Genomic DNA, 26,695 nt, shown 5'->3' with positions numbered 1-26,695 from the left:
ATGGGTCTCTGGTGGAAGGGCCCAAGTGGGAGGCGATGTCTCCACCTCCTGTTCCCAGTAGGAAAGCAGCAACGTGCCTCAGATCGCCTTCCCAGGTCTGTTTTCCCAGCTTTTGGGTAAAGGGAAGTGCTCCTTCCTGGGCAGGAGAGGACTTGGCAGTGGCACCCAGACGGACAGAGCTAGGGATAGAGCAGCGGCAGCAAGCCCCAGAACCAGAGGCACAGCATTGCAGCACGGTCCTTGGTGCCAATGCTCTGACCTAGAGCTTCAGGGGCTGTTCCTGGCCCTGTTCCCACCACGGTGATGGCCCCAGAGAGCACATTTGGCTCTTCCCTGGTGATTTGTGCCCCAAGGGACATCAGTGCAGGACTCATGGCTCTGCATGAACTCGATGCTCCTGTCTATTTATCTTTAATCTACTTCATTGTGCTTTTACATTTTGTTTGGTTGAATCCATTGCTTTCCATTTTCCCATGGGAACACAATTTAAGTCCCTGGATCCTCTGGGGTTTTATAGGGTTTTAATTCACCACACACACCCTTGGTGAGCAGGCGGCTGCCGAGCACTCACGCTGCCCACGAGGCTTAACCCATTCTGTGGCTCCTTTTCACAGCTTTATAACAAATTTCCTCCTTGTGTAGCTTTACTGTTTGTCTGTCTGGCATTGAATGCAACTGCCGTGGATATTTTTAGCTTGGGTTTATTTTATTTTCTTTGTCCCTGCACGGCTGGTGAAGCACATCGTGGTTTCGCGGTGTGCGGGGCGGGCGAGCAGCGTCCCGCCTGGCACCGTGGGGAGCAGCTCCACTTCATCACCCCATTTTGCATGGAAAGCCCTAAATGTCCCCATCCTCCTGAAACCTGGATGCAGCAGCTTGAATCAATTCCTATTAAAATGTCCACGTAGTGTGCAGGGCGATGTGCACGGCTCGGCCAGGCTCCACGTGGCCCCTTCCAGCGACATCCTTGCTCTCAGCATCGCCGTGCTCCCCAAATGCATCTTCAGGGCCTTGTTCCTTCTTTGTAAACTTGCTGAAAAAGAAGGAAAAAAATAAAAAGAGAAGCCCCCAGCGAGGGTGAGGCTCCCAGGAGCTGCTGACACCACATCTCTGCCCGCAGCGTGCCCCTGCCCGACGTGCTGGGGAAGCCGGCCAGCACCCACCTGGACCAGAACATGTACCGCTTCCGCAGCACCAACCTGGAGCAGGTCGTGCAGGCGGCTCTGAAGCTCAAGCACGAGGACTTGAACCTGCCCGCGGTGCTGGAGCAGGCGGAGGACTGGCTCTGCAGGCTGAAGGCCATGGCGGAGGAGGTAACGTGGTGATGCTCATGGTGATGGATGCGAGCGATGCCGCGGTGCTGCTCTAGTGGGGAGCCGAGGCGATGTCTGGGACCCCGTGCAAGGATCATCCCCGTGCCCCCACCTCCCTTTAGGAAGGTTTTGCAGACAGCCATTGAGGTTTAGCTTTGCTCGTGATGAAGCTTTGCCAAAAAATCCTCAGCCCAAGCTGCTGCAGGGGGCTGGTTGCAGGCGCAGGGTGCGGGGACACGCGGGGATGCTCTGCTCAGCCGTGGGCTCACGAGGTGGCAGGGGGCCCACATGCCATGTCCCCTCCATGGGATTTTGGGCATCCCCGACTCAGATACCTGTGCCTGTCCTCATTCCGTGATGCTCAGCTGGCATCCATCCCTTGCAGCCTCAGAACAGCCTGCCCGATGTGGTGATCTGGATGCTGCAGGGCGACAAGCGCGTCGCCTACGCCCGCGTGCCGGCACACGAGGTCCTCTTCTCCAAGAACACCCCCGGCTGCTGCGGCAAGAACTGCGGGAAGCTCCAGACCATCTTCCTCAAGGTGCGTGGGCTTTTCATCTGTGTGCACGCGTGCCCAGATATAACCATTTTTAAAACTTTTTTTCCTAAAAACTAAGTGGGGAGACCTGTAAGGAGGAAAACATGAGTCAGTGCAGTCTGATTGTAGTCTGTTGAGCCTGGGGCTCGTCCCCATCCCATGTGGGCTGCAAGGACAAGGAGATGCTCCGTGCCTTGCCCTGTCCTTGCCTGGTGGAGCCCCAGCCCCACTGCAAACCCAGGCTTCGTTCTGCCCTGGCCATTGCACCCAGCACCAGGTAGGGTTAAGCTCTGGCTCGGAGCTTAAGTGAAGATGGGCGCAGTTTGGCCCAGTCAGTGCATTTAAAAAAAAAAAAAATTTAATTTTGTATCGTTATTTAATGTTTTTCAAAATTCCTGACCCTCCGCCACCCCATGAAATTTAAGCTGTGGCCTCCTCTGCCAGGCACTTACCGAGCTTCTCGCATCTCCAAGGATGTTTCTTTGGCTTTTCGCTGCGTGCCAGCCTGGGAGCAGACAATCAGTGCCAAACAAGCTCTGAAAAAATAAAGCAGAATAAAATAAACTGAACAAACCCCCAAACCCCAAGCCCAGCTGGCAAGCAGGAGGCAAACCAAAATATATTGCCTTTTTTTTTCTGCACTTTAGCTCAGGATGGAAAACTAGCATCACTCGAGGGGAAAAAAAAAGTGACCGAGGGAGAGAGAAAGGGCAGCGAGACGTTTCCTTTCTTGTTCTTTATTTTTTATGCTGGGCTCGCTGTCCTAGACCTGTCCCCCCACAACGCAGCACCCCAACCCCATGCTGTGTCTGTAGGCTCCTGCTGCCCCAGCCAGGGTTGTGGGGGCTTCGTAACCCCCACCCCACAGCAGATTTTGGCCTCCCATCCAGCGTCCCCCCCTGGGCATCCCACACGGGGATGTTAACGCGGCTCTGTCTTGTGCAGTACCCCCAGGAGGAGGTAATGGGACCCAAGATCCCTGCCCAGATCCGGGTGCAGCTCTGGTTTGGGCTGTCTGTCGACGAGAAGGAGTTCAACCAGTACGCCGAGGGGAAGCTCTCCGTCTTCGCCGAAACCGTGAGCATCTCGGGGGGACCCTCCCCGCTTTTCCACCAGCCTAAGCAATGGAGAGGTTGGAAAGGAGCTGTGAAGCCCTCCTGTGCTGGCCCAAAGCTTACTCCCCTCCATCCTCCTGCTGGGGGTGAAATTTGGGGGTGCCCACAGCCTGGGGGTGGGCTGGGCTCTTCCCTGCAGGTTTGTCCTCAGGATACGGGCGTTATTTGCTTGATTTCAAAGTATTTCCTACCAGGGATCTGCGCTACCAGTCTCACCCCATTAACACAAAAACCTCTCTGCCCCCCTCAGTACGAGAACCAGACCAAGCTGGCACTGGTGGGGAACTGGGGCACCACCGGCCTGACGTACCCCAAATACTCGGACGTCACGGGCAAGATCAAACTGCCCAAGGACAGCTTCCGACCCTCCACGGGTTGGACCTGGGCCGGCGACTGGTTCATCTGCCCGGAAAAAACGTGAGTGATGTTTTTTTGGCAAAACTACAGGGCTTGGGTGGGCTGTGCCCTGACCGCTGCTGCTCCCCAGGCTGCTGCATGAGGCGGACGCCGGGCACCTGAGCTTCGTGGAGGAGGTTTTTGAGAACCAGGTCCGGCTGCCCGGGGGGCAGTGGATTCAAATGGCCGATGCCTACACCGACGTGGTAAGGACGGTGTGGGGTCGGCGGGGTTGGGGGGTCACCAGGCAAGGCTGCGGGTGCAATCCCTTGGGTTTGACCCCGTTTGTGCTCGCTGGGGGCTGTCCCGCAGCCTGGCCTGGAGTGGGTACGGCCAAAAGGGCCGAGGGAAGCTGGCACGGGGCTGCAAGGGTCAGTGCCACCCTGTTTTTTTTTTTTTTTTTGGGACTGTTTGGTTGGGATCCCCGCTGTGTCCCACAGAACGGGGAGAAGGTCCTGCACAAGGACGAGATCGAGTGTCCTCCGGGCTGGAAATGGGAAGACGTGGAGTGGGACACCGACCTCAACAGGGCCGTGGATGAGAAAGGTACAAGGAAGCAGCTCGGGGCAGTTTTCATCCCCTTAGCTCTGCCCGTCGTGGTGTTCCCTCCCACGGTCCCATTGGGTACCAGGGGTGACGAAATCCCCTCTGTGGCTCCCTGAGCTGCTCCAGTGGCTTCAGGAGAAGGGGGTCAACCCTTGGGGGGTCCCTCACCCCACTTTGCTCCGTCCCAGGTCTGTGGGGTGGGCAGCCACAACAGCATCCCTCCCCTCGCTGCTGGGGAAGGGCCTGGCTGGTCTTCACGGGGGGGCTTTTGGGGCTTCTTTGCCCAGCGTAGGGGAAAACCACCTTGTGCCCGGACAAAGCTTGCCGTGAAAACTGCTCCAGCTCGGGGTGTGAAGAGAACCGGGAGGCCGGCGGGGGGGTGGCGGTGGCCTTTTCACCCGCGTGTCCCCTTTGTCCCCAAGGCTGGGAATATGGCATCACCATCCCCCCGGACCGCAAGCCCAAGGCCTGGGTGCCGGCCGAGAAGATGTACCACACCAACCGGCGGCGGCGCTGGGTACGGCTCCGCCGGAGGGACCTGGCGCAGATGGAGGCCATGAGGAAGGTAGGCCGGGGCTGGGGACAACGGGGGTGGGAGCAGCTCACGGCCACGTCCCCGTCCCCGTCCCCTCCCTTAGAGCCTGGTGGTGCTCTGGGGCCTCTGTGGTTTGCCCCTGGGGGTCAACATCTCCCAGGGGTGGAGGCCTCTTTGTGGGGTGAAGCTGCTTAGGGGAGAGCTGTGCTTGCAACCAGGGCTGGCCCAGGTCCCAGTCCGTCCCAGTCCCAGTCCTGCTTCCCTCTAGGTGGTGCAGTTGGACTGCGAATGCCACCGCAGCGCTGCCGCTGTTCCCTCCGGCAGCGAGGTCCCCAGGATATTTCCTCCTGGTTTTCCCCATCTATGCACAGCTTTGGGTAGAAATCCTGGGGTGTTCCCTGCCACCCCGTTTGCCAAAAGGGATGGAAATGTCCCGGGGAGGTGACAGAGATCTAGGGAGAAAAAAAAACCTTCAATATTCTCGTGATTGATGCCCTGGAGAGGAGACCCCATGGTGGCAGTGCTGTGGTGGCCGCAGCAGGGGTCAGAGGCGGTGGCACAGCAGGGGACAGGCTGGGATTAGGGAAGCGGTGGTGCTGCCAGGGCTGGGAAGGATACGGCCCCATCCTTGCTCTGCTTGGGCAGCCCCCAGCCCAGCGAGGACCTTCTGCAGGTGGGCTTCACCCAGCAGAGGGTCCTGAGCTCCTGGCAGAGACCTGGGCACAGCAAGGCTTTGGGGACCCCGCAGCAGGCAGCAGCTGGAGGATGCTGAGCTCTGGGCTTGGGTGGGCACAACCCTGACCCCACAGAGCTCAGGACCACCCCACACACACATGGGCATCACCCATCGGCCGGGCTGGGGTCCTGCTCTCACCCACGGAGGGCTTTTGGGGGTGGTGGGACCGAGCCACCCCACCCCAGCCACCGGTGCTGAGCGCCTGTGGGGTCCCGTTTGGCAGCACAAGCAGGAGGAGCTGGACGGGGAGGGCTGGGAATACGCCTCGCTCTTCGGCTGGCGCTTCCACATGAAGCCCCGGCGCACCGATGCCTTCCGCCGCCGCCGCTGGAGGCGCAGGATGGAGCCCCTGGAGCGCACCGGAGCCGCCGCCGTCTTCGCCTTGGAGGGGGCCCTGGTAGGTACCCGCCCGCCGCCCGCTGTTTGTTTAGCTCATGTTCTGGCTTTCCTGATACTCAGGATTTCATAATCCGTTGGCTTTTCCAATAGCTGAATGAAAACCAACCGCGGCAGCACAAAGCCCCTATTATTGGGCTTTTTTTTTTCTTTATTTTTTTTTCTTTTCCCCTTTTGGTTCTTTTTTTCCCCCCTTCCTCTGCTCTGTGCTGTCCTGCGCCCTGGACAAGGGCTGAGCCATGACCTGTCCGGGATGAGCTGCTCTGGGGTGTCCTCTTGTATTGGAGCTTGGTGTACATCGGCTGGCCCCATTTGGGGGGTCCTGGCTGCCACCCACCCCTGTGGGGACTGGTGGGACACCTGATTTCACCCTCAGGCTCATACATCCCACTTTTGGCCAGACAAACCTCCTTCTGCATCAGCTCCACCCTTTACATGGCACTCACGGGGGCTCTGGCTGGAAAACCCCATAACATTTTAAGCCCCCCAGCTGTGTTTATCCCCCCCAGTGCTATGGGATGGGGTGTCACTGGGTGGTGGCTGCCCCCTTGCAGAGGGGCTGCTGGAGGGTGCCCACCAGGCTGTGCCGCTGCAGTGCGCCCGTGGCTCAATTTGGGGGGTCCAGGTGGGGGACATCTGATGGGGCTGCTTTGGGGCTGCTCCCGTAGAGCATCGTGGCCCCAATGCAGCCATCCAATCCCCCTACACCAAGCCTGAAGTGTAAATTTTCCCTGCTTGAATCTCAGCACAATGCAAGGAAAGCCCTCAGCGGTGTCACCAGCACCAGCAGGGTCCCAGGAGTTTGCAGATTTGTGCCCTCCTGGCTCCTCTCTCACACCCGGGCATATTTCGCAGGGCGCTCCAGTTCCCGATTTCACACCGCAGGAACGAGGGCGCTGAGCCACAGGGGTGCTGAGGATGAGGAACACGGGGGGAGCACTGAGGGCTGGGAGGGGTCAGCGCTGATTTTTCTCTGTTTTCGGTGCTTTTGAAGTGCAGGCAGCGGGAGGCAGCTTCCCTTGGCTGAGGCGTGCAGGGTCCAAGGCTCGAAGCACTTCTGCTGCTGCCCGATCCAAGCGCACTGAAGCAGAGCAGGGATTTTGTCAGGAGAGGGAGCCCGGAGCCTCCCCGAGCTCAGATTTTACCCATGCTGGGGATTGTGACTGCCACCGATTCCTGGAGCCTCCCGCAGCCCCTCCTGCCTTCTGGCTCCTGTTTTCCACCACCTTCTCGCCCACGTCCCCGTGCTCTTCTGCGGTCGTGGCTGGGTTTGCCTGTGCGTGGCACAGGGAAACCAAAGCAGAGGGAGGAATAAAGTGCAAAATCAGGCAGAACACACCAGCACCCCATTCCCTGAGCTGTTCGTGAGGGTTGTTTTCCAACAGGAAGGTGACACCGAACACACCAGAAGGAATGTGTCTTGGGTGCAGGAATGTGCACGGGACTCGGGGTTTCAGTGGGGAGTCTCAGCCCACGGGGCTGATGCCCACAAAGCACCCGGAGCTTTTGCTTCTCACAGTGGGTCCGAGCTGATGAATGGGGAGCTCGAGACCAAGCAGCTGGTGCTACAGGAGGCGTGTAGCACCCGAAATATTACAGCATTTGCAGCACTGTGCTGTCATTTCCAGCTCGTGAGCTCCTCTCCAGCCTGCGTTTCACCCTGCGCCCACCCCACGAAAGCTGAGCATCTTTCCGAGTCCTTTCACCCCGGACTGGGTGGCTTGGCCCCCACCTCTGCCATATCAGCCTGCTTCCCTCTTGGGGATGATGTGTCCTGGTTTTTCTGGGACCTGCTGCATAGCAGCTGGCTCGTCTCTGATGGTTACAGGAGGAGACAGACCGCAGCCACGGCTCCTGGGAAGCCCTGAGCTGAGCTCTGCGGCTCGGGGCCGTCTCCAGTTTCAGATGGAAATCCCAAAGGCTGTCCCCCGGAGCTGCGAGCAGCCCTCCCACCCCGTGAGCCTCATTTCTTCTGATCCTCCTCTGAGCAGCAGCTGAGGGAAGCCTTTTTGGCTGGAGGAGAGCTTTGGGGTTTCTGTACCAGCCTGGAAAATCTTGCCTGTCTCCACCAGCTTCTGCATTCACCCCAGCTTTGGCTCTGCACCCGGTGTGACCGACCCCGGTCAAAGGGGGCTCCAAGGTGGTGTAGGGTGGTGGGAACCCCCTTTTGCCCTGCTGCATGGATCTGGAGCATTTTGGAAAGGCAAAAAGGGCTCTGCGGACCACCTAAGCTCCTGATCTGTTTTCAGGACCGGGTAGCTCTGGGATCCAGAAACTCCATCCCAGACCCTCTTTTATTTTTCCTTCCCTTCTCTTTTTTTTTTTTTTTTTTTAACACTCCCGTCTCTCCCTAGCATCTGATAACTGAAAATACTCAGAGATCAGCTTTACCCTGCCTGGAAAGCCATCTTTATGCTCCTTTTCCTGCAACTATTTCAAGCGGGACGTGGCAATTAAGAGGTGCTAAGTGGCCAAAACAAGAAGAGGAAAGAGCGTTGGCCAAGGTCGGCCCCGGGCTCCTTCCAAGCAGCGGCCGGGGCATTTCTCTGCGCTCGACACCAGCTGCATCGCTGTTTGCCGAGTTTATACTCCATTAATTTTGCTCACAAGGGGACTTTGTGAAATCGCTGTAGCCGCTGCCCCAAGAAGAAGAGTGCTGTGCCTTGAGGAGGGGCTTTGCTGAAATTCGAGGGGGTGGCAGAGGAGCCAGAGCCCATCGGCTATGGGTTGGGGTCCCTCAGCTGCCGGGCGAGGAGGAGGAGGAGGAGGAAGCAAGGCAGGGGAAGGCCTGATGCACACAAACCTGAGGCCATCTGATTCAGTGGCTCTAGGGCTTTGTTGACCCATCCCATTAACTCCCAGCATGGTATGGGTCGGGATCTGGGGGGCAGGAGAGCCCCAGGGTCACCCCATGGGTGTCCCCAGGAGCCCGACATCCCCTCGGACACCCCTGTGGACCAGCACCTGCAGGGGTCCCAGTACAACCAGTATCCCATTGTCTCCCAACCAGTCTCCCATTGCTTTGTCTTGCAGGGGGGAGTGACGGACGACCGGAGCGATGATGGCAAATCTGTGCCCACCCTCAGTTTCGGTGTCAACAGACCCACCATTTCCTGCATTTTTGACTGTGAGTCCCCAAGGGGAGGGCAAAATTCTCTGGAGCAGCAGTGTGGGGGCTCCGCTGCGGGCACCCCATGGCCGGGCATGGCCCCAAATCTCCTCCAGTGCCGGCGGGTGGGGATGAATCTGGGCACAGCTCCTTCTTGGGGACGTGGGCATGGACTCGTGGTGCTGCCAAAGCTCACCCTGAGCTCTCCCCTCACCCATTTCCCGTTCCCCTGGCAGATGGGAACAGATACCACCTGCGCTGCTACATGTACCAGGCTCGGGACCTGATTGCCATGGACAAGGACAGCTTTTCAGGTGAGCCCAGCTGCGTGCATCCACGTTTGTGCCCGTGATTAGTGCTCTGATGAACGCCAGTGGGGTCACTGAAGCAAATTTCTGCAGCTTTGGGGTGTTTGTAGGGGTGTTTGGCAGCCGTGCAAAGGTGCAGTGAGCACCTGGGCGCAGGCAGGCACCGTATCCTGCATCCTCATGAGGATTTCTCCTCCGAGCTAAGAGCAAGGGGCTCATGGTTTGGGGCTTGCTGCGAACCAAGGGGCTCTGCTGAAGGAGAGAGACCCCGTTGGTTAGGAAATAAAAAGTTGTTTGAAAATCTGGGTGGGAAAGAAAATACCTGAGAGTGGCAGATGGGGAAAGATAGAAAATGGGATGAAATAGGAGATGAAGTTAGGATCAGGTGTGTCGTGCCGGAGGTCGATGGGTGCGGGTTGTTTGGGTGTTGAGGCTGCAAACAAGCATCCTAAAAACAAGGTTGCTTGTTTTTAGGAGCATTTTGTTTGTAGCAGGGGCAGAAGCGTGGCTGTGGAAGCGGGGACATGCTGGGGGCTGTCCTTTGGAGCCCGAGCTGGGTGAGGACTGGTCCTGCAGCCGGGTGGCCCCACGTCCTCGTCCCCATGGCTCTTTGGTGCTTGTGACTCGAGCTGCCTTTGTGCACGGCCGTTAGTGCTTCCGTGTCATTTTGAGGTGGAAAAACAGCAAAGTGGGGATGTTGCTATTTATCCCTGAGTCACAGCCAGGGCTGGGGAGATGCAAAAAATCCCAAGTGCTGCGTGGTGGGGCTGTGTTTGGGACGTCAGCACCCCTCAGCACCCCCTCAGCAGCGGTGCCCACGGGTGGGCGCATCCTGCACCCCCCCCCGAGACCCTCGCTGTGGCCACCCCACTTTGGGGATTCACAGAGGGACCGGGTTTGGGATTCCTCCTGGGGCTGACACGGAGGTGATGATGGACCTTGGGTGGGATGCAGGGACAGTCCCCAGAAGCGGTGACATCCCCGTGCCGGGCAGCAGGACCGCGGTCCCGGGGGGCTCGGGCTCCCCCCGCTGTTTGGAAGCAGAGGGGTGCGAGGTAGGGGCAGAAACACCCCGGAGAGGTGCAGGGGCACCCAAACAATCACCCAGTGTCTGCGCCCACCGAGGTCCCCTCTCCACAATGGGGTTGTTGTTCGCAACGGTGGGGACCGAGGTGATCTCACGGCCCCGATGGCGGAGCGGGGAGGGAGTCCCTTCCCTCGGAAAAACCCAGCCAAGGACAACATGAGTAACAACATGCCACAATGTGGAATTGTGATCTCCGCTGCCTTAACAAAGCATAAAGGAGTTCATTAAGGGGGCTTTACACAGTTATAAAAATAAACCTTCTGTGCACACGAGGGTCTAAACAAAGGGGCTTTATGGAGGCCTCCTTTAAAAAGAAGAAGAAGGGGAAAAAAAAAAGAGCAAAAAAGCAAATCCAAACCCATGTTTTTTTTTTGTTTATTGTAACGCATTCTGCTTTCCTCTTACTGGAAAAAAGCGCGTAAGTGGAAAAGGTTCTTCCCAGCGTGAATAGTGCTCGCTCCAGCCGGCCACCTCGCAAACAGCCCGGCTCATTAAACACGTCTGCTGCGGTCCGGACGCCAAGAAGGAAAATACATCCCCTGGCCCCCCCAGCCTCTGGCAGGGGGAGGGAGCTGGGGGATGCTGCCCTGCTCCGCCAGAGCCTGCTGTGGGGTGTTTGGGGCTGAGCTCCATGCCCAGGGCACGCAGGGGTTGGTGTGCGCCCCTGTCAGCTCCCTGTGCTCTGTGTGGGGGGCACGAGAGCTCCTGTGGGGCTGGGGTCCCCTCCTGGGACTGTGGGGTTTGTGCGGTGCCGGGTGTTCATGGGGTCTGCCGTGCTCCTGGCCACCAGCAGCTCTCCTGGGGCTGGATTTGGGGTGACCTGGGGGGGACCCCAGAGCGTGCTGGTGGCTCTCCGTGCGCTCTGTGGTGTTCCTGCGTGTTGTGGTGGGACGTCAGGCTGGCTGCCCAGAGCAGGGCTGGCCTGTGTCCTTCTCCAAGGGTCCATCAGGTCTCTGGCCACCGTGACGTGCAGGTGCCCAGAGCCTTTTTTGGGTCAGGTGAGGTGCACCCGTCCTGGAGATCTCATCCTCAACAGGGACCGGTAGGTGCTGCCAAATATAAAAGGGTCTTCAGCCCCCATGGGGCCTTACAGCGTGACCCCAAATATAAAAGGGTCTTGCCAAATATAAAAGGGTCTTCAGCCCCCATGGGGTCTTACAGCGTGACCCCATGGCACAATTTTGGCCTCGATCCCTGTTTTGCCATGGCCTGTCCTGCCTCTGAGGCTGCCTGGAAGGGAAGGTGTCGGAGGGGTCTCAGATTTCAGGTTTCCTCCGCTAATTGATCTCAGGCTTCCTGTGTTAATTGCTCGGGCTGTTGATGGAGGCTGCTCCTCACTGCTACTGCCCGTGGCGTTTCCCCAGGTGGGGGTGAGGCTGTGGGAACAGCCCCAAATAGAGCCCGAATGTGCCCAAAATCCAGGCTCTGTGAGGCACCTGCAGCTCCCCAGGCACCTGCATGGGGCTGGTGGCTGTGAGGTCTTGGGGAGCCCTGGAGCCACCCAGCCCAGCAGCTAACTGGGGTAACTGGGACAGGGTTGCTCTGGTTTATGTGGTCTCAGGGGATATCTGAAAGTTTTGGGACAAAATCCTTCATTAAAAGTTTTTAAGGAAGGAAGCTGCATCGGAGAAGAAGGAAGGTTTTTGCGTGGATTCTTTGATTTTATGAAGGTTTCTGCACGGATAAACTGCTAAGTTGTGTGCTACATTGTGGTTGTCTTGCCCCAAAAAGAGCTGCAATGAGCAGAGGTCTGGACTGGCCCTTTATGAGGAGCAGTTCCACAAGCTGAGACTTTTGAGCTTGAAAAGGGAGGATTTAGGCTCAAAAGGACAGAAACTTGCAGAACTCCAGGTACCATGGGTGGGCGGGGGTGGACTGCTCCTCTCCTCATGAAGGGCCTGGGGGTCTCAGAGGGAGACAGCACTGCAAAAACCACGAGGGGAGCCTTTTTATGGTCTGATTCAGCCTTTAACCTCTTGCCCACCGCCCCTTGCAGATCCGTATGCCATCGTTTCCTTCCTCCACCAAAGCCAGAAGACGGTGGTGATCAAGAACACCCTGAACCCCACCTGGGACCAGACGCTCATCTTCTACGAGATAGAGATCTTCGGGGACCCCCAGAAGGTGTCCGAGTCCCCTCCCAACATCGTGGTGGAAATATACGACCACGACACCTACGTAAGTGCACTGGCATGAGCTGAGCCTTCGTGGTATGAGTGTGCTGGGGTAAACGGGAGAAATGCCCAGCACCATTCCTGCCCTCCGGGGTGCAGAGCTGTAGCATCTCTGGCTGGCTCAGGCACCGACCTGGACTCTTGGATGATAAAAATCCAGCGAGTGGCTGTGCCAATGATGCCCGTGGTGCCCTGCTGTAGTTTCCAAGGCTGCAGGGATGTGCTGTGTTGCACAGCAGCCCCGTTAGCCATGGTTCCTTGTGGAAAAAAAAAAGCTTGGGACAGGATTGAAAGCAGTTGTGGGAACAGGAGGACCATGCACTGTTTGCCCAGCAGCCCACAGGATCCAAAGTGCCTTGTAGTGATGGCATTTTGGGGGGGGAGATAACCCCAAATGCCACAAGGGCAGGAGGGCTTTCAGACCCCGTGTAAGAGCAGTGCATGAATGCATGGCACCACCAACACCTCGGGAACATCTCGGTGCATCTCCCCCCTCCTTTCTTCCCTCTACGTGGGCTCTCGGGGTGGAGGTGGTGTCGTGCCCTGCAAAGAGAGCCCTGACCTCACTGCTGACCCCAAGGTCCTGCTTCAATTCCTGTAGCTGCTGTGCTGGGACCTAAGTTATCACGCTTTTTGTCACTCCTGGGAAAGCTGGAAGCTCCTCGGGGTGGCAGCTGGAGGTCCAGCTGGGGGCTGCAAATGGGCTCGTTGGGAGCTGCTGGTCCTGCTCCTGGGGCCAACAGCTGGACTCGATGATCCTTGGGGTCCCTTCCAGCTCAGGGTGCTCTGTCATTGTATTCTGTCATTCTGTGTCGCTCTCAGAGCTCCTGCTCTGAAATTATGCCATAGCAGAGAAATCTCACCTCCCGTTTAAGCCAAAATGTGCAAAAAGGGTGCGTTTCTAGCCCTAGCAGTAACAGGGAGGAGCTGGAAAACCTGGGTCTGTACGGGCATCCGAAATCCTCTTTGGGTGGACGGATTCCTCGTGGGTCAGAGCCGTGTTTGGTGTCTGAGGGGAGCTCCCCGTCCCTCTGCTGCCTTGCAGGGTGCGGACGAGTTCATGGGGCGCTGCGTGTGCAAGCCCAGCCTGCAGCGCTCACCACGGCTCTCCTGGTACCCGGTCAGCAAGGGCAGCAGGAGCGTCGGGGAGCTGCTGGCATCCTTCGAGCTGATTCAGAGGGAGAAGGTGAGTTCCCCGTCCTGCTCTGACTGCAGTTTTGGCTTCTTCCCTCTGTGTCTCAGCACTTTCCCAGCCTTTTCTTGGTTCTGTTACCCCTGCTGGGCTCAGCGCCTCTCCGGGTGCCCCTCCGCAGCTTCCAGAGCACTGGGAAGAGGCTTGGTGCTGGATCCAAGCCTTGGCTGCCGGGGTGCTGGTTTGGGAGGTGCTGCGTCCATCCAGCCAGCCTGGCCAGGCTCACTTTGCTCCCAGCCTTGGCACCTCTGCGCCGCGGGAGGAGCCCAGAGCATCCAGCCCCAGCTCGCTGCCCTTTGCTCAGAGCAGAGTTAATTTCCGGAGGGGATTTACGAGAGCTGCGGTGGGCGGTTGCTGCTGCAGCAAGCTGCCCAGCTCTGCTGGCTGCTCACCTAACGAGCCGCAGGGGATGCAGGCTGCACCGCGGAGCCAGCCCGGGCTGGAGAGGCTGCTCTTCGTGCCCCGTGCGCTCTCGTTCCCTTTCCACCTTTTTCATCCCTTGCTTTTCCACTGGCTGCAGCCCAGCTCTGCCTCCGTGCCAAGGGAAGTGGATGGGAGCCTCCATCTGCCCCTCCTGCTTCCCCTTCCCGGCCCCCAGGTGCTAATTGGGAACGGGGTCCCGCAGATCCCTCCTCTCTCCCCCTGCCATGTGGGTCCCAGCGCTGCTCCTGCACGCTGCTGCTGCTGCCGGGGATGTGCTGGGGCTACTGGGGGGACCGGGGATGTGCCCACATGGGGATGCTGACATCGGCCATACACCAATTCTGGCTGCATGGAGCTGGGCAGGTTGGCAGCCACCGGTGGAATACGGGAGCTGATGTCCAGGGGAGGTGGTGAGGGGATGCTGTGTGCCACCGGGGAGGTTTCTGCTGCCAGGACAGGGCTGAATCATCTGCACGCTGCCTCTGCTGCCTCCTCACCCCATGCAGACACTGCAGGACTGGGTGGGAGAGATTTTGGTTCTGTGCAAGGACCTCGCTTGATCCCAGCTGAAGGCAGCCTGCTGGAGGCAGAGCCCAGCTCCAAAACGTTTCTCATCTCCAGGAGTGCAAACGACAATTGTGTGTTTTTCTTCTCCACAGCCGGCTGTCCATCACATCCCTGGCTTCGAGGTAATGCCTCCCTCCTGCTTGTAACTCCTCGGCCCTTCACCTCCAACTGTCCCCTGTGGTCCCCTGCCCCAAAGAGCTGCTGGGTCTCAGCAGATGTATTCCTGCCCTGAGAAAATTCAGCATTTCCATTGCAAAGAGCTGTGCTTCCCAGCACGCTTCCTACCCAAAAGCCCAGCAAAGGCATTAACTGATGCTGGGCTTTCAAATGTTTTAAGTCACCTCCACTGATTTCTTACACTGAGCCAGGGGAGGCAGAGATTTGGACAGCATCTTTTTCCCATTTGGCTATCAGCTGCAGTTTAAAAGTCCTAAAAGCTTATGGCTGGGAGCTGTTCTAACTCGACTTTCTGTCTCTTCTCCAAACAGAACGAGCTCTCCTCCAGTCTGGATGAGGTGAGTCTGGAAGATTTTTTTATCTCCACGTCTTGGAAATTGTTACAATCCACAGGGCAGCCACTTTTCAGATGGGTCAAAGTCATTGCATCAGGATTTTAGTAACGAGTGGTGACCAGCAGGACGGGTGGATGGCTCTGCCTTTAACTCAAAAAGGGCTCCCGAGGCAGGACATGTTGGGTGGTATTTAATTAACCTTTGTGGGGTGTGTGTGCATGAGGTCTGCTGATGTTCCACCTGGCCAAACAAAGCATGTGAAAGCCCAAATGCTGCGCTGACCTCTCACTGGACCTCAGCTGGAATCCCACCCTGAAAAGCTTGCAACTTTTTGGGGGGAATTCACCATGAATTGTGGCATGTGCTGGTGCATTCCGTGTGCTCTACACGAAATACAGACTAAGCTGTACACCCTGCAGAGCCCATCGCTGGCTGAACCGAGCACTGCCAGGGTGGGCTGGCATCTTGGAAAGCCCAAGGCAGGGAGCTGAACGAGGGCACCACGCTCTGAGTGCTGTGGTGGCCCTAGGAGCCAGGTAACCCCCAAGTCTGGGAGATGAGCAATGAGGAAACTGGGGCATGGAAAGAACTTGGCCACCCTCTGAAGGATTGGATGGCATGAACACATCTTTGCAAAATCAGTTTCTTCCACCCAAAGTGGAAGTTTCTTCCATCAGCCATTCCTGGTGGTGTGGGAGGGCTCGTCTTCGTGCTCCACGTGTGCTGAGGTGGCTGAGCTCGTGTAAACATAACCATCTCTCTGCTCTTTCTCCTCCATTTCTTGCCACTGCCATTTCTGGACTGGGCACTCCACAGCTCTGCACCCCCGCCTTGTTCTACGAGGGGCTCCTTCAATGGGTACCTTTTATGCTCGGACACTCGGCTCCCCTCTGTTCCTTTGCCTCTGCCCAGAAAGCAAATCCAGACGCAGCCTGGCCTCACCCCCTGCCCTGCAGGAGCCCCCTCCAATCCAGGTCCCTGAGGTTGCATCCCAAAGAGCAATGTTGAGAGCCCCCGGGGGCAGCCAGGCTCATGCACACCCCAGATTTGGGTTCATGTTGTGGCTGGATGGCCAGGCTGGCACCAGACCTCCTTCTCCTGCCTTTCTGTTTGGTGGAAGCAGGAGCAGCCCTTTTAGGACGTATCCCCTCCATGCACTGGGATTTAGCTTTAACCTTGAATTGCTCAAACAGGGAGAAGTTGCCAGTCATTGTTTCAGCTGGGCTGAGCCGCGTGGATTTTCGCTCACCTCTCTTCTATCACCATGTGAAAGGCAGGGTTGGATGAGGTGGCCTCCAGAGCTCCCTTCCACTCTGATCCCCCCCCCAGCTTGGCCCCACTCAAAAAAATTCAGCTTCCAGCTGCCCCCATGGGCCTTTGCATGGATGTCTTGTCCTTCCTGCTGTGTCTGGGAGTTGCTTGTTCCCTACTATCACCCTGAATCCTCCAAGGTGCCTCCCTGTGCTGGCTCATCCCCAGGACCCTTCCCCCTTTCTGTCCCAGCTGGTGAAACCTCTGATGCTCCAGCAGCGATCTGGGAGAGGCACAGCCCCAGCTGGAGGCATCGCAGTGCTGGGAGCCAGCCGGGTGCTGTTGCTGGCAAAGCTGCTGGTGGACTCTGCTGATGCGGCAAGCAGGAGCTCTTTCCCCAAGGCTTTCCCCTTTTCCCTTACGGATCTGCCAGAGGACAGGAAAAATGAAATAATCTTTAGTCCAATGGCTATGAGGAAACGCAACACATGGCATTTGTGCCTGTGGAAATTTAGAGGGGAAAAGCACTCCCTTTTGGGGAACAGACATCACATTTTGAGCCTTCCTCAGGGCTTGGAGATGGGCTGACTTCTCCAGCTGTGTCTCTGGTGAGCCTCTAAAATGCAACTTAAGCACAATTAAAGATAGAAAAAAATTTATTATTTTTTTTTTCACCAAGCAAGGACAGACTGAGGCTTGTCCTGTTTCAGCCCCTGCTTGGGCACCTAGATGTGCTCTACGTGCAGTGTGTGACAAATGAACCTGGGGACAGCTCTCCAAGGGCCGTGCCGTCCATCCTGCCACCCCAAGCCTGACCCAGTACACAAAATTCAATTCAGCAGCCAGCAGCAGCTGCCACTGCAAAGCAGAGCTTAGCATCTGGTACATCCAGCATGCCACCGTGGAAAACCCCTTTGTAGAGCAGTCATCTGCACATGCACATAAGCCCCAACCAGTCCCATACTTGAAATGCATACACGCTTAATTTAATGCAATAATGCTTCAGCCTGAAAAGGATGTCGCTCTCCTAAATTGGTTCCAACTGCCCTTGGTTGAGGGATGCGTTTTTAGAGGTTTTGCTTTCATTCCTGCCTTTTCGGTGAGTCTGAACTCAAAGATCCAGGTCAAGAAGAACCCAAACCCTGGAAGGGCTCTGAGCCCATCCTCCGTCAGCAGCCAGGGAAATCTGGCTCCCTCCTTCCTCCTCTCTGAAGGCAAATTTTGGGTCCCTCGCCTGCTGTCCAGACTTAGTCTCAATCCTCCTTCTGCCAGCACCTGAGCCCTGTCCTGGTGCCTGCATCGTTCTCTTATGGGATCTTAAATCTTATCACAAAAGTCCCCACAAAAACATCTTTTTAGTGCTGAATTGAGGTTACTCCTGCCATTAGTGTCCTGGGAGTACTTTATATCCAACCACTTTCAGTATTAATTCAGAACTGCCCTATTGTAGGGACAGCTGATGGGCAACAAGTGGGCATTCCCCTGAACCTTTACATTTACCAGAGCAGATGGACTGTTGGGGATTCGTAGGGTTAGTAATTAATTAGTTTAGCATCAGCCACGTAGCTCTGTAAACTGTGCTTTTAGCGAGTTGGTGGTATTCCTTTATTATTATAAAAAACAGATACATATTTTCTCAAATTCCTTAGAATCCAGCAGCACCAGTGGGATCAGGGCCGTGCTGTGTTAGGATAAAAGGCAGCCCTAGCTCAGGAAAGCTTCCGATTCCCTCAAAAGAAGATACAAGGTGGGAACACAGATGCAGAATAACATAAATTTATACATTGCACACAACACAGCAATAAAAATCCCGTGCTTTCAGGCCTTGAGAGGTGGCAGAGGCGTTTTACTTTGAATAATAACCTCTGATGGTTGGACTTCGTGGTCGTGAAGGTCTTTCCCAGCCCAAATTGTATGATTGTGTTGTGTGCCCCTTCTTGCAGCGGGGGTGATGCCAGCCTGCGTCCCATCGTGCTGTGCCCGTGGGGCTGTGGGCTCACTGCAGGGAGCTAACTCCAACTCCACTAATTCTCCCCCTGCTGCTGCTTCATCCGCTCTCCATCCCTCCCCATAACCACCTCACCGTCAGCCTGGGCTGGGATAGATGTGCTTTCATCTCCTCCTCCCCCAGAGGAGACTGTGCCTCGTTTGGGGGCAGGAGATGCCTCTCAGCTCCCTTCAGTTCTCCCAGGCAAGAGGTGCTTGGTCTTTCCTGGGGTCAGATTAAAGGGAGGCGATGGGGCTGGTGCCCCCCCTGACCCTATCACCCTTCCACCCCGCAGTCTGCAGACTCCGACCTGCCGTACCCGCCGCCCCAGCGGGAGCCCAACATCTACATGGTGCCCCAGGGCATCAAGCCGGTCCTGCAGCGCACGGCCATCGAGGTGAGTGGTGGGGAGCACACGGGGGTGAGACACAAAAATGGGAGCTGAGAAGACCTGGTGGGCACAGGGTCCAGCCAGCGCTGTTTTTTCTGCCTTCTCCTCGCAGCACCTGGAGGATTTGGCTCTCCCTCGCGGTGGGCCAACCTTTGGGTTTGCCTCCCTTTGCTGAGAAGCTCGGGGCAGACCCAGAGGGATGAGTTTGGCTCGGTCTTGTTAGAAATGGCTCAGTCTTCAAAATAGGATTCAATAAAAAAAATAGGATTTATTAAAAGAATAGAGGTAAGCAAACAGCTCTGGGTGCACCAGGAGTCTCCGCTCCACCGGGACGCACACCAGTTACATCAAGTAGCTGATTTTTATGCTCCCAGACTAATACATATTCATTACTAACACTTCACGAGTAATTAAAACATTCCTCACCAGCCATTAACAGGGACAGTCACACCTATAGCCGTGTTAAGTTAATCTCGAAGAAGACAGAAAAAAAAGGCTGTAACTGTTAGAAATAGAAGTCCGGAATAACAAAAGCAAACAGGTTCATAAATTTGAGGAGTATTTTCTGAAGGCTTGATAAATGGACTAGAATGAGGGGGAGACCGGGACGCACTGCCTCTGTGGTTCAAGAATTAAATTGCCAGTGCGGGGCCCAGAGGCAGACAGGACTGTTCTTTATGGACACGAATTGTTAAAACATTCCTAACAGCCTTGTCCTCCCGTCCCTCTCACCCTGCAGATCCTGGCCTGGGGGCTGAGGAACCTGAAGAGCTACCAGCTGGCCAGCGTCACCTCGCCCAGCCTGCTGGTGGAGTGCGGCGGGCAGCTCGTGCAGTCCTGCGTCATCAAGAACGTCAAGAAGAACCCCAACTTCGACGTCTGCGTGCTCTTCATGGAGGTGGTGAGGACCTCGGCCCCACGGGGTCACCGTCATCATCGGGAAGGGACCTCTGAGGACCTATAAAACACCCCTGGGCTCGAGCTGATTCTGCCCTGCTCAGCCTCGCCTCCCTTTGGGCAGTTTTGGGGTGGGTGCTGTGCGTAGTGACGTGTTCCCCCCCGTCTCTTCCCGCAGCGTTTGCCCAGCGAGAGCCTGTACAGCCCCCCCATCATCATCAAAATCATCGACAACCGGCCCTTCGGCCGCAGGCCCGTGGTGGGGCAGTGCACCATCCGCTCGCTGGAGGACTTCTACTGCGACCCCTACCACGAGGACGCCGACGGGCCCCAGGAGCACGCAGGTACCCGTGGTGCCAAGCCCACCACCAGCTGCCCCCCTCACCCTGCCCCAGGAGGAGCTGAGGGTGGCTGTGTGTGTGGGTTTTAGCTCAACACGGCTGTAAAAGGCCTGGGAGGTGCCGAGGAAGAGTCTGGCTCTTGGGTTTGTTGGTGGGTTGTGTCATGGCCAAGCTCGCCAAGCCCCATGGATGTGAGCTTTGGGTGGTGCGAGGGCTCTGGGCATGGCCGAGGCTGCTCCTGGAGCTTGATCTGGTTCTGGGTTTGGTTCTGGGGTCCGTAGCAGCTGGGTGTCCTGCTCATGCCCGTGCTGGCTCCGATTGCAGATGACGTGAGCCTCACGCCCAGGGACGACGTCCTCATTGACATTGATGACAAAGAGCCCCTTCTTCCTGCCCAGGTATGGGAAACGTTGCCACAATTTCTTACTTTGCAAGTATTTTGATGTGGGGGGACTTGTCTGGGTGCAGGGCTGGGCAGAGATCAGTGCAAACGTGGGGTCATGGTTGGTCGTTGCCTTCTTTTCCCCAATGTTGCTCGTTGTTTGCAGCTCTGGTTTCTTGGCAGAGGGCTGTGGTGGGTACTGGGGCTGCTGGATGGCAACTGGATGTGCTTGAGCTGAGCTGATGAAGGAGAAACGTGTTGCTGCTGTTGCAGAAAGCAAATTTGGGCATGCCGTGAGTCTGGGGGCTGCAGGACACCCACCTCCCTCTGCCTGCAGCTGTGCCCTACAGGTTGGCCTTGTAGGTCATGCCACCGGGGCTGCTGTTGCTCCTTCCTAAAGTGTTCCTGGCAATATCTGGCCACACTGGTGGCACTGGTGCTGCTGGTGCTTCGCATTTTCTCATGCAGCTGTGTCCTTTTTGAGGCAGAGACCTCTCAGGGCCAGCGTGTGCCTTGATGCACCGAGCCAGTGGGGACCCAACAGAGGGTCTGGAAACCCTGGCCCGACTGCACAAGTGTCACTGGGAGGGAAAAGCAGCTTGAGAGAGAAAATACAGCTGAAGGCCTGATTGCCTTTCCGTGTCCTTGCCGTTGGTGGATTTGTCTTGACTGTTTACAGTTGTGCTTCATCTTTGTATCAGCAAAGTAACTGGAGCATGTCTGCAAAAATCACAGCGAAACGAGGCTTGGAACGGGAACCTGCGCTGCTACAAATAAAAAAGCAACACCTTTTCTAGCCCAGTGCAGAAAGCACTTGACAGAAAAGCGAGGGCATCGCCGAACAGCACGGGCAGGAGGGCTGGGACATGGCGCATGGCTTTACCCCTGGTTTGCTGGGTGATGCCGGGCAAAAGATGCTGCTTTGTGGCACGAGGAGGTGACGTGGAGAGGGCACTGGTGGTGCTGGCAGGGTTTCAGGAGGCTGCTTGCCCTCAGCCGTGCCCTGGGCTGGTGGCAGCAGGGGGATGTTGGTGGCATTTGTGGCACGGACCTGGTGCTGCAGATAGGGTGATGATGGTCGGTGTGGTAGCTGCAGTTCTGGAGAGCTGTGATGACATCAGTTCTGATTTTTTAATAGCAAAATCTACCCGGATTTCATTTTAGATGGATGATTTTTTTCCTGGTGTGTTCTGAAATCTATCATTTACCTTTTATTTTCTCTCCTCTGAGGGAGCCGGGGCTGCTCAGCCTGCAAAGACACCTGCACAGTCCCAAGAGAGAATTGTGATTCCCTCTGGGAACCTCTGTTTTTGCCCCAAAGATCCTTATGAGCTTGGGTGAGCACAGCGGGGGCTGCAGAGGGTGCTGACCCCCCTGCATCCAGCTGGGGACCCCCACACCAGGTCCCTCCCTTGGCCAATTCTTGCAGCACGTTGCTGCTCTGCGGGTGGGGGGCTCCCAGCTTGCACCATCCCCTCCTCTGCTGGTGTCCGGGTGGCACAGGGCAGCACCCCAGGGTGCCCCCACCCACAGCACAGCACCAGGGGTTCCCCTGCTCTGCCATGCCCACCAGTGCCCAGACTGCCCTGATCAGATCACGTGGGTTTTTAACAAAAAGGCACCTCTTTTTCAATGATTTCATGGATTTTTCTTTTATTTGGAGGCTTTCCTCGCTTTATTTTCTAGGGGGGAGAAATCAAGAATGGCTTTCGTGTTAATTTTGCTGCAGTTCATTCTCTTACAGTCTCCCCCTGAGACCCATTCGCTGTTTGCCTGTTTTCTCCAAATTTTGTTGCACCTGGAGGCGAGGGCAAGGAAGAAAGAGAAATGCAGGGCTCACGCTCTTCAATTTGCACACCAAAAATGGCACCATTTCAAGTTTCTTTTGGCTTCCATGGCTTTTATTGCAGTTAGCTTGGATAAGAAAATGAAAAAAAATCACCTTTGCTAGGGGAACAACCCGAGGCATGGCCCTGGGGGTGCATCCCTGATGGGAAATTCACGTGTTTTCTATCCACAATCATGGAAATCACCCTTTCCCTAGCTCTGATGTTCTTCCCCGAGACCTTAGGGTGCTGCTTGTCCCGGAGGAGACCCCCCACACCATGGATCAACGTTTCATCCTCAGCACAGCGGGCTCTCTGTCCTCTCCTTGCCTTGGAAATTAGCGGCACCGCTGTGTCTGCAGCAGGGTGGGACCCAGCACGGGGACCTGGTGTGCTCCGTGCCGGGTCTGCTGGGAGGAAACGAGGTTTCCTACCAATCTGGAGGCAAAAGGCATTTCTAGAAGGTGACAACCAGAAGGTGGGGTGCCCATCAGGGCTGGTGGCTGTGCCCACATCTTCCTGCAGCGTTGGTCCCTCTCTGGGTGCTGCCAGAGCCACGGGCGAGGAGCGCAGCGGTGAGGTTGTGGGGTACAGGAGCAGGAGACAGCGGGTCCTCTGGGGGGCTCCCATGGCTTTTCCATGGGCTGGGTGTTCAAAAAGGGCTTTCAGCCCTTCCTAGGTGACCCCGGGCACCCTCTGCTGCTTGCTGTGTGCTCCCTGGGCAGCTTTTGGCTGCGCAGAAATAAATCTGTCCGTAAAAAAAACGCGGCACACCTCCACATCCCGGCATCCAGGCCTCTTCACTGCAGGTCTCCCGGTTTGCTCGCTGCTCCCACAGTTAGCAAAGGCATCCAGGAGGGCATTTCTGGGCGGTGGGTGCAGGGGATGGGATGGAAATGAAGGACCCAAGCACCAAGAAGGGCTGTGGTGGCACCGGTGAGGCACTGAGCCGAGGTCCCTCAGCTGGGGTGTGCAGAGCGAAGTGAGGTGAGCTCTTGCTCGTGTTTGACTTCCCTTTAACCAAAATAAATGACAGCACTGCATTATATCCTTATTATTTATTTTTTTAATTTCCAGCAAAGGTCAGAAATGTCTCCCTAGCAGTGTCCCCAGGCCTGGAGGCAGAGCCCTGTTCCCCCAGCACAGCAGCACCTCCCTGCCCAGCCTGCTCCTGCAGAGCCAGCAGTGCAATACCCTGTTAGCAGGAGATTGTCATCATCATTCCAGCTGTGTGGGCTCAGGCAGGCGTTATTTTGGGACCCCTGCAGCTCCACAATAGCTGCCTCATGCCCTGGGGCACTTCTGAGCCCACCAAAAGCATCTGAGCCTCGGCGCAGCCCTGGGGCAGGTCAGAGCGGAGGCAGGCAGAGGGAGGTGGCAATGCCAAAACGCTCTTTTTCAGCATTTTCAAAGTGCAAAACTTTGGCACTTCTTCACTGAAACAAACATTTCAGCAACAAAACACCCTGCCACGAATCCGATTGCTCCGGCTGACCCCAGATGGCTTCTCCTCTGTTTGTTTGTTTGTCTTTCAATCCTGCCCTTTGTTTGCAGGCAGGGGAGGAGGCGGCTCGTTCCTGGAAAGCCAGAGCAGAATTCCCACCATCTCCCTCCCCCAGCCTCCAAATCCTGGCCCTGGCTGCCGTCCCTCCCCGTGCCCACCCCTGCTGGTGTCGGAGGTTGGGTGAGCCACGTGCTGGTGGTCTGGCACCCGTGGGACTTCTCCTGGGGACGGTTCCTGGGACCCCTGCCCGTGGTCCTTTTAGCACCGTGACCTTGGCCACGGGAGCTGCCCGTGCATGTGTGCATGGGTGTGCTGCGTGGGGCTCCAGAGCCTCTCCCCATCCCTGCCAAGCCTGGCCCCGGTCCCTCCCCTGATGGATGAGGGGAACAAAGGATCACTTTGTTGTCCTCCTCCGAAAGAGAGCAAACAAACAGACACAAAACCCCTCCGTGCCGGGGCTGCCGTCCGCCTCCTCCAAGCGGGATGGGCAGTTCAGCCCGAGGTCTGTCTAAAACACGGCTGTGCACACGTGAACTGGGAGGAACAACGCAAAGAAAAGCTCCCAGGACTCACAGAGAGGCAGCTTTTCTGCAACAAAAGTCTCCCAGGTTCTTCCTTTCGGGTTTGCCCCTCTGTGGGATGCGCACGCAGCTTGGTTGTGCAAGCGCTGAGCGTGCACACGCAGCTGGGGCTCCCTGCGTGCCTCTTGTCCTTGGTGCTCTTCTCCTGGGTCCCAAACCCTGAGGTCCACCTGCAGAGCTTTTTCCTTCTTGATAAAAGTCATGAAATTGTCATCACCTGCACCAGCCTCTGCCGGGCTCCCATTTTAATGGGAAGTGAGCCCAGAGAAATCTTTCCCCCCGTGGAGCAGCTGTAAATTCAGCATCTTCTGCTTGACCCGAGCTCTGCTGGTCAAGATCAACACCCGGCCCCAGCCCTGCCTCCAGGACGGGTCTCCAGCAGCCTCAGCTGCTCTGAAGGCTGCAGCCAGGGCTTGGGGCTCCCAAAATCACCTTGAAGGAAACTTGTTCAGCTTCAGGACGAGCTGCACCTGTGCTGGGCGTTTTGTTGGTACCAGACCTCAGTCCCGAGCTCCCCCAGCCCCGCTGCCCCCCTTTTGGCTCCAGGTGACCCCAGCCCTCGGTGTCCGCAGCAGGAGATGCTCTCCTGTCCCGGGACACATGGACAGCTTAGCTTTCCCTCGTGGCTTTTTTATATCATGTTTTTTTTTGCTGCAGTTTCCAGCCAAAGACTGGGATAACCCCTCGCTTGCACCCATCCAAACCCTGTCCCACTGGAGGAACATTAACGAGTGCTGTAACGAGCGCTGCTGGGGGTGCTTGGTCCGGGGACGGGGAGGGAAGGTGGAACATGTTGGGTTCAATCCTTTAATTTCTCCTGAAATGTGCTTTTGCTGATGTTTGTTGACCATTGTTTCTCTAACCCCACTGACAACCAACCATTTTAATTTGTAGCTTGCGGAGGGTTTGACCAGCTCAGCACTAATTAACATGCCAGCTTCTCGGTCCGAACCTCATGTAGGTATTGCTTCGTTTCTAACTTAATTGCTCGATTAATTGTTTTAATGAACGGTACATTTATATATGTATATATATTTAAAGATCTGCCAACAGGGATGTTTCTTTCAGCAAAGGATCCCCCTGCTGTCCCAGGAGCAGGGCAGATTCCCTTCCTTTGTCACCCCAAGGCAAGGAGGCTGGGAGGCAGGATCCTGCACGAGGTCGGGGTCTTTCCCTGCAGGAAGGCTTCAGCTTGTTGGTAGGGTCGGTCAGCAGCCCAGTCTTGGTCCATCAGGTGTGCAGGATGGTGCCCTCAAAGCACGGAGACGGGGCAAATAGGGACAAATTCCTCCTTGCACAGCTTCTCCTGCTCCCTTTATGTGCAATTCCCGAGCAAACCAGGCTTTGGGGATGCGAGAAGGGCAGCGAGGCTGCTTTGCCTTCTTAGAGCTGACAGCACAGGGGAGCAATTTTTTTCCAAGGGTGGAAAAAAAAGCTGAAAAGAGTAAAATCCAAGCTAGGAGAGCACTTGGGGTAAGAGTTGGGTTGCAGCTTCCCATGGCAGCTCTACCTTTTGCATGCAGAAGCCCCCCCAGGGGCACCTTGATAGGTCTGGCACAGGGTTGGAGGCACGTTTACCTCTGGGCTGGCTCTCCATACAGTACAGATGGGTGCTTTGTTGGCCCCACGTGCACCCCTCCTGCACCCTGGACTCTCTCTGTGCCCTCCAAATGCTGCTCACTGCAGTGGCTCCCTTTGTGGTGCAGAGGGTGGCAGTGCTGGATGCCGAGCCTGGAAACAAAAGGTCCATAAATAGCCTCCCCCCTCCCCGTTCATCAGCATTTTTAATTTACACGAATATGTTTTTATTTTACTTCAAATAAAAATTCGCAGGAGGAAAAAAAAAAAAAAAAAAAAAGCTGCAAACCATTAATTTAAAATAAAAGCTACGGAATATTAGGCAGTAATAAGCCCCTTCTCCTGGCCTGCACCAGGACCCTCCAAGGCTGTGATTAAATGCAATAAAGCTCGTGGTGTAGGGAGCAGCTGACGTTCCCGGGGGAGCCGCGCCACCGAGGCGTCCCGTGCGCCTTCCTTCCTGGCTCCTTCTCCTTTACGGCCGGGGATCTTCGCACGAAAGCAGCATCTTCTGTGGCTGCAGAACGAGGCATAGGGACTGCAGCTGCTTAAATGTTAGGAAAAAAAAAGCTTTTATGGCCAAAAATTGCAGCCTGGTGTGGAGCGTGCGAGGGAGCTGACCGCGAGCGTGAACGCCCTGGAGCAGGAGCAGCGTGGTGGGATCGCGTGGACCTGCAGCCCAGGCTGCCCAGCCCCTCGCTGTGCTCCTCGGCAGCTTTTTTCCTTCATCTCGAGGGTGTTGCTCAGCTCCTCCCCAGCAGGGTGCCGAGAAAGCCTTGAAAAATCTGAGAAAACCTTGAAAAATCTGAGAAAACCTTGAAAACCCATGAGAAAACCTTGAACCAACCCAGGCGCAGCACTGACATCGGCTCAGGGCTGCCAGAGCTGGAGCCTGCCCGAGTGCAAGCCCTGAGCCTGCACTTGTTTGTAGCCAGGTTTGTTCCCCTCCTGATCCCGTCCCTCTTCATGCTCCTGTGGTACAGCCCCATCCAAAGTTGTAGAGTCAGAAA

The 26,695-nt window shown here is 56.4% G+C and overlaps 1 protein-coding gene across 14 annotated transcripts in view; it reads left to right on the top strand.

Annotated features, from left to right (window-relative positions):
* Window positions 1-26,695, top strand: part of DYSF (dysferlin) — an 82,472-nt gene that overhangs the window by 17,027 nt on the left and 38,750 nt on the right. For 9 of the 14 annotated variants that reach the window (XM_032185939.1, XM_032185935.1, XM_032185944.1 and 6 more), the window contains 20 exons: window positions 1,121-1,313; window positions 1,699-1,854; window positions 2,797-2,928; window positions 3,217-3,383; window positions 3,454-3,568; window positions 3,803-3,908; window positions 4,331-4,473; window positions 5,403-5,576; window positions 8,609-8,702; window positions 8,921-8,998; window positions 12,076-12,257; window positions 13,299-13,439; window positions 14,528-14,557; window positions 14,924-14,950; window positions 15,764-15,805; window positions 18,481-18,582; window positions 19,316-19,477; window positions 19,652-19,817; window positions 20,139-20,212; window positions 25,002-25,064. In XM_032185939.1, coding sequence (XP_032041830.1) covers window positions 1,121-1,313; window positions 1,699-1,854; window positions 2,797-2,928; window positions 3,217-3,383; window positions 3,454-3,568; window positions 3,803-3,908; window positions 4,331-4,473; window positions 5,403-5,576; window positions 8,609-8,702; window positions 8,921-8,998; window positions 12,076-12,257; window positions 13,299-13,439; window positions 14,528-14,557; window positions 14,924-14,950; window positions 15,764-15,805; window positions 18,481-18,582; window positions 19,316-19,477; window positions 19,652-19,817; window positions 20,139-20,212; window positions 25,002-25,064 — 2,347 coding nt within the window. The remainder of the gene's footprint in view (window positions 1-1,120; window positions 1,314-1,698; window positions 1,855-2,796; window positions 2,929-3,216; window positions 3,384-3,453; window positions 3,569-3,802; window positions 3,909-4,330; window positions 4,474-5,402; window positions 5,577-8,608; window positions 8,703-8,920; window positions 8,999-12,075; window positions 12,258-13,298; window positions 13,440-14,527; window positions 14,558-14,923; window positions 14,951-15,763; window positions 15,806-18,480; window positions 18,583-19,315; window positions 19,478-19,651; window positions 19,818-20,138; window positions 20,213-25,001; window positions 25,065-26,695) is intronic. The other 5 variants (XM_032185943.1, XM_032185940.1, XM_032185942.1 and 2 more) reach the window with 2 other exon arrangements.

This window comes from Aythya fuligula, chromosome 4, assembly GCF_009819795.1.
Source record: "Aythya fuligula isolate bAytFul2 chromosome 4, bAytFul2.pri, whole genome shotgun sequence".
In the NCBI taxonomy this organism is placed as follows: domain Eukaryota; kingdom Metazoa; phylum Chordata; class Aves; order Anseriformes; family Anatidae; genus Aythya; species Aythya fuligula.
This window is presented reverse-complemented; position numbering and strand designations above follow the sequence as displayed.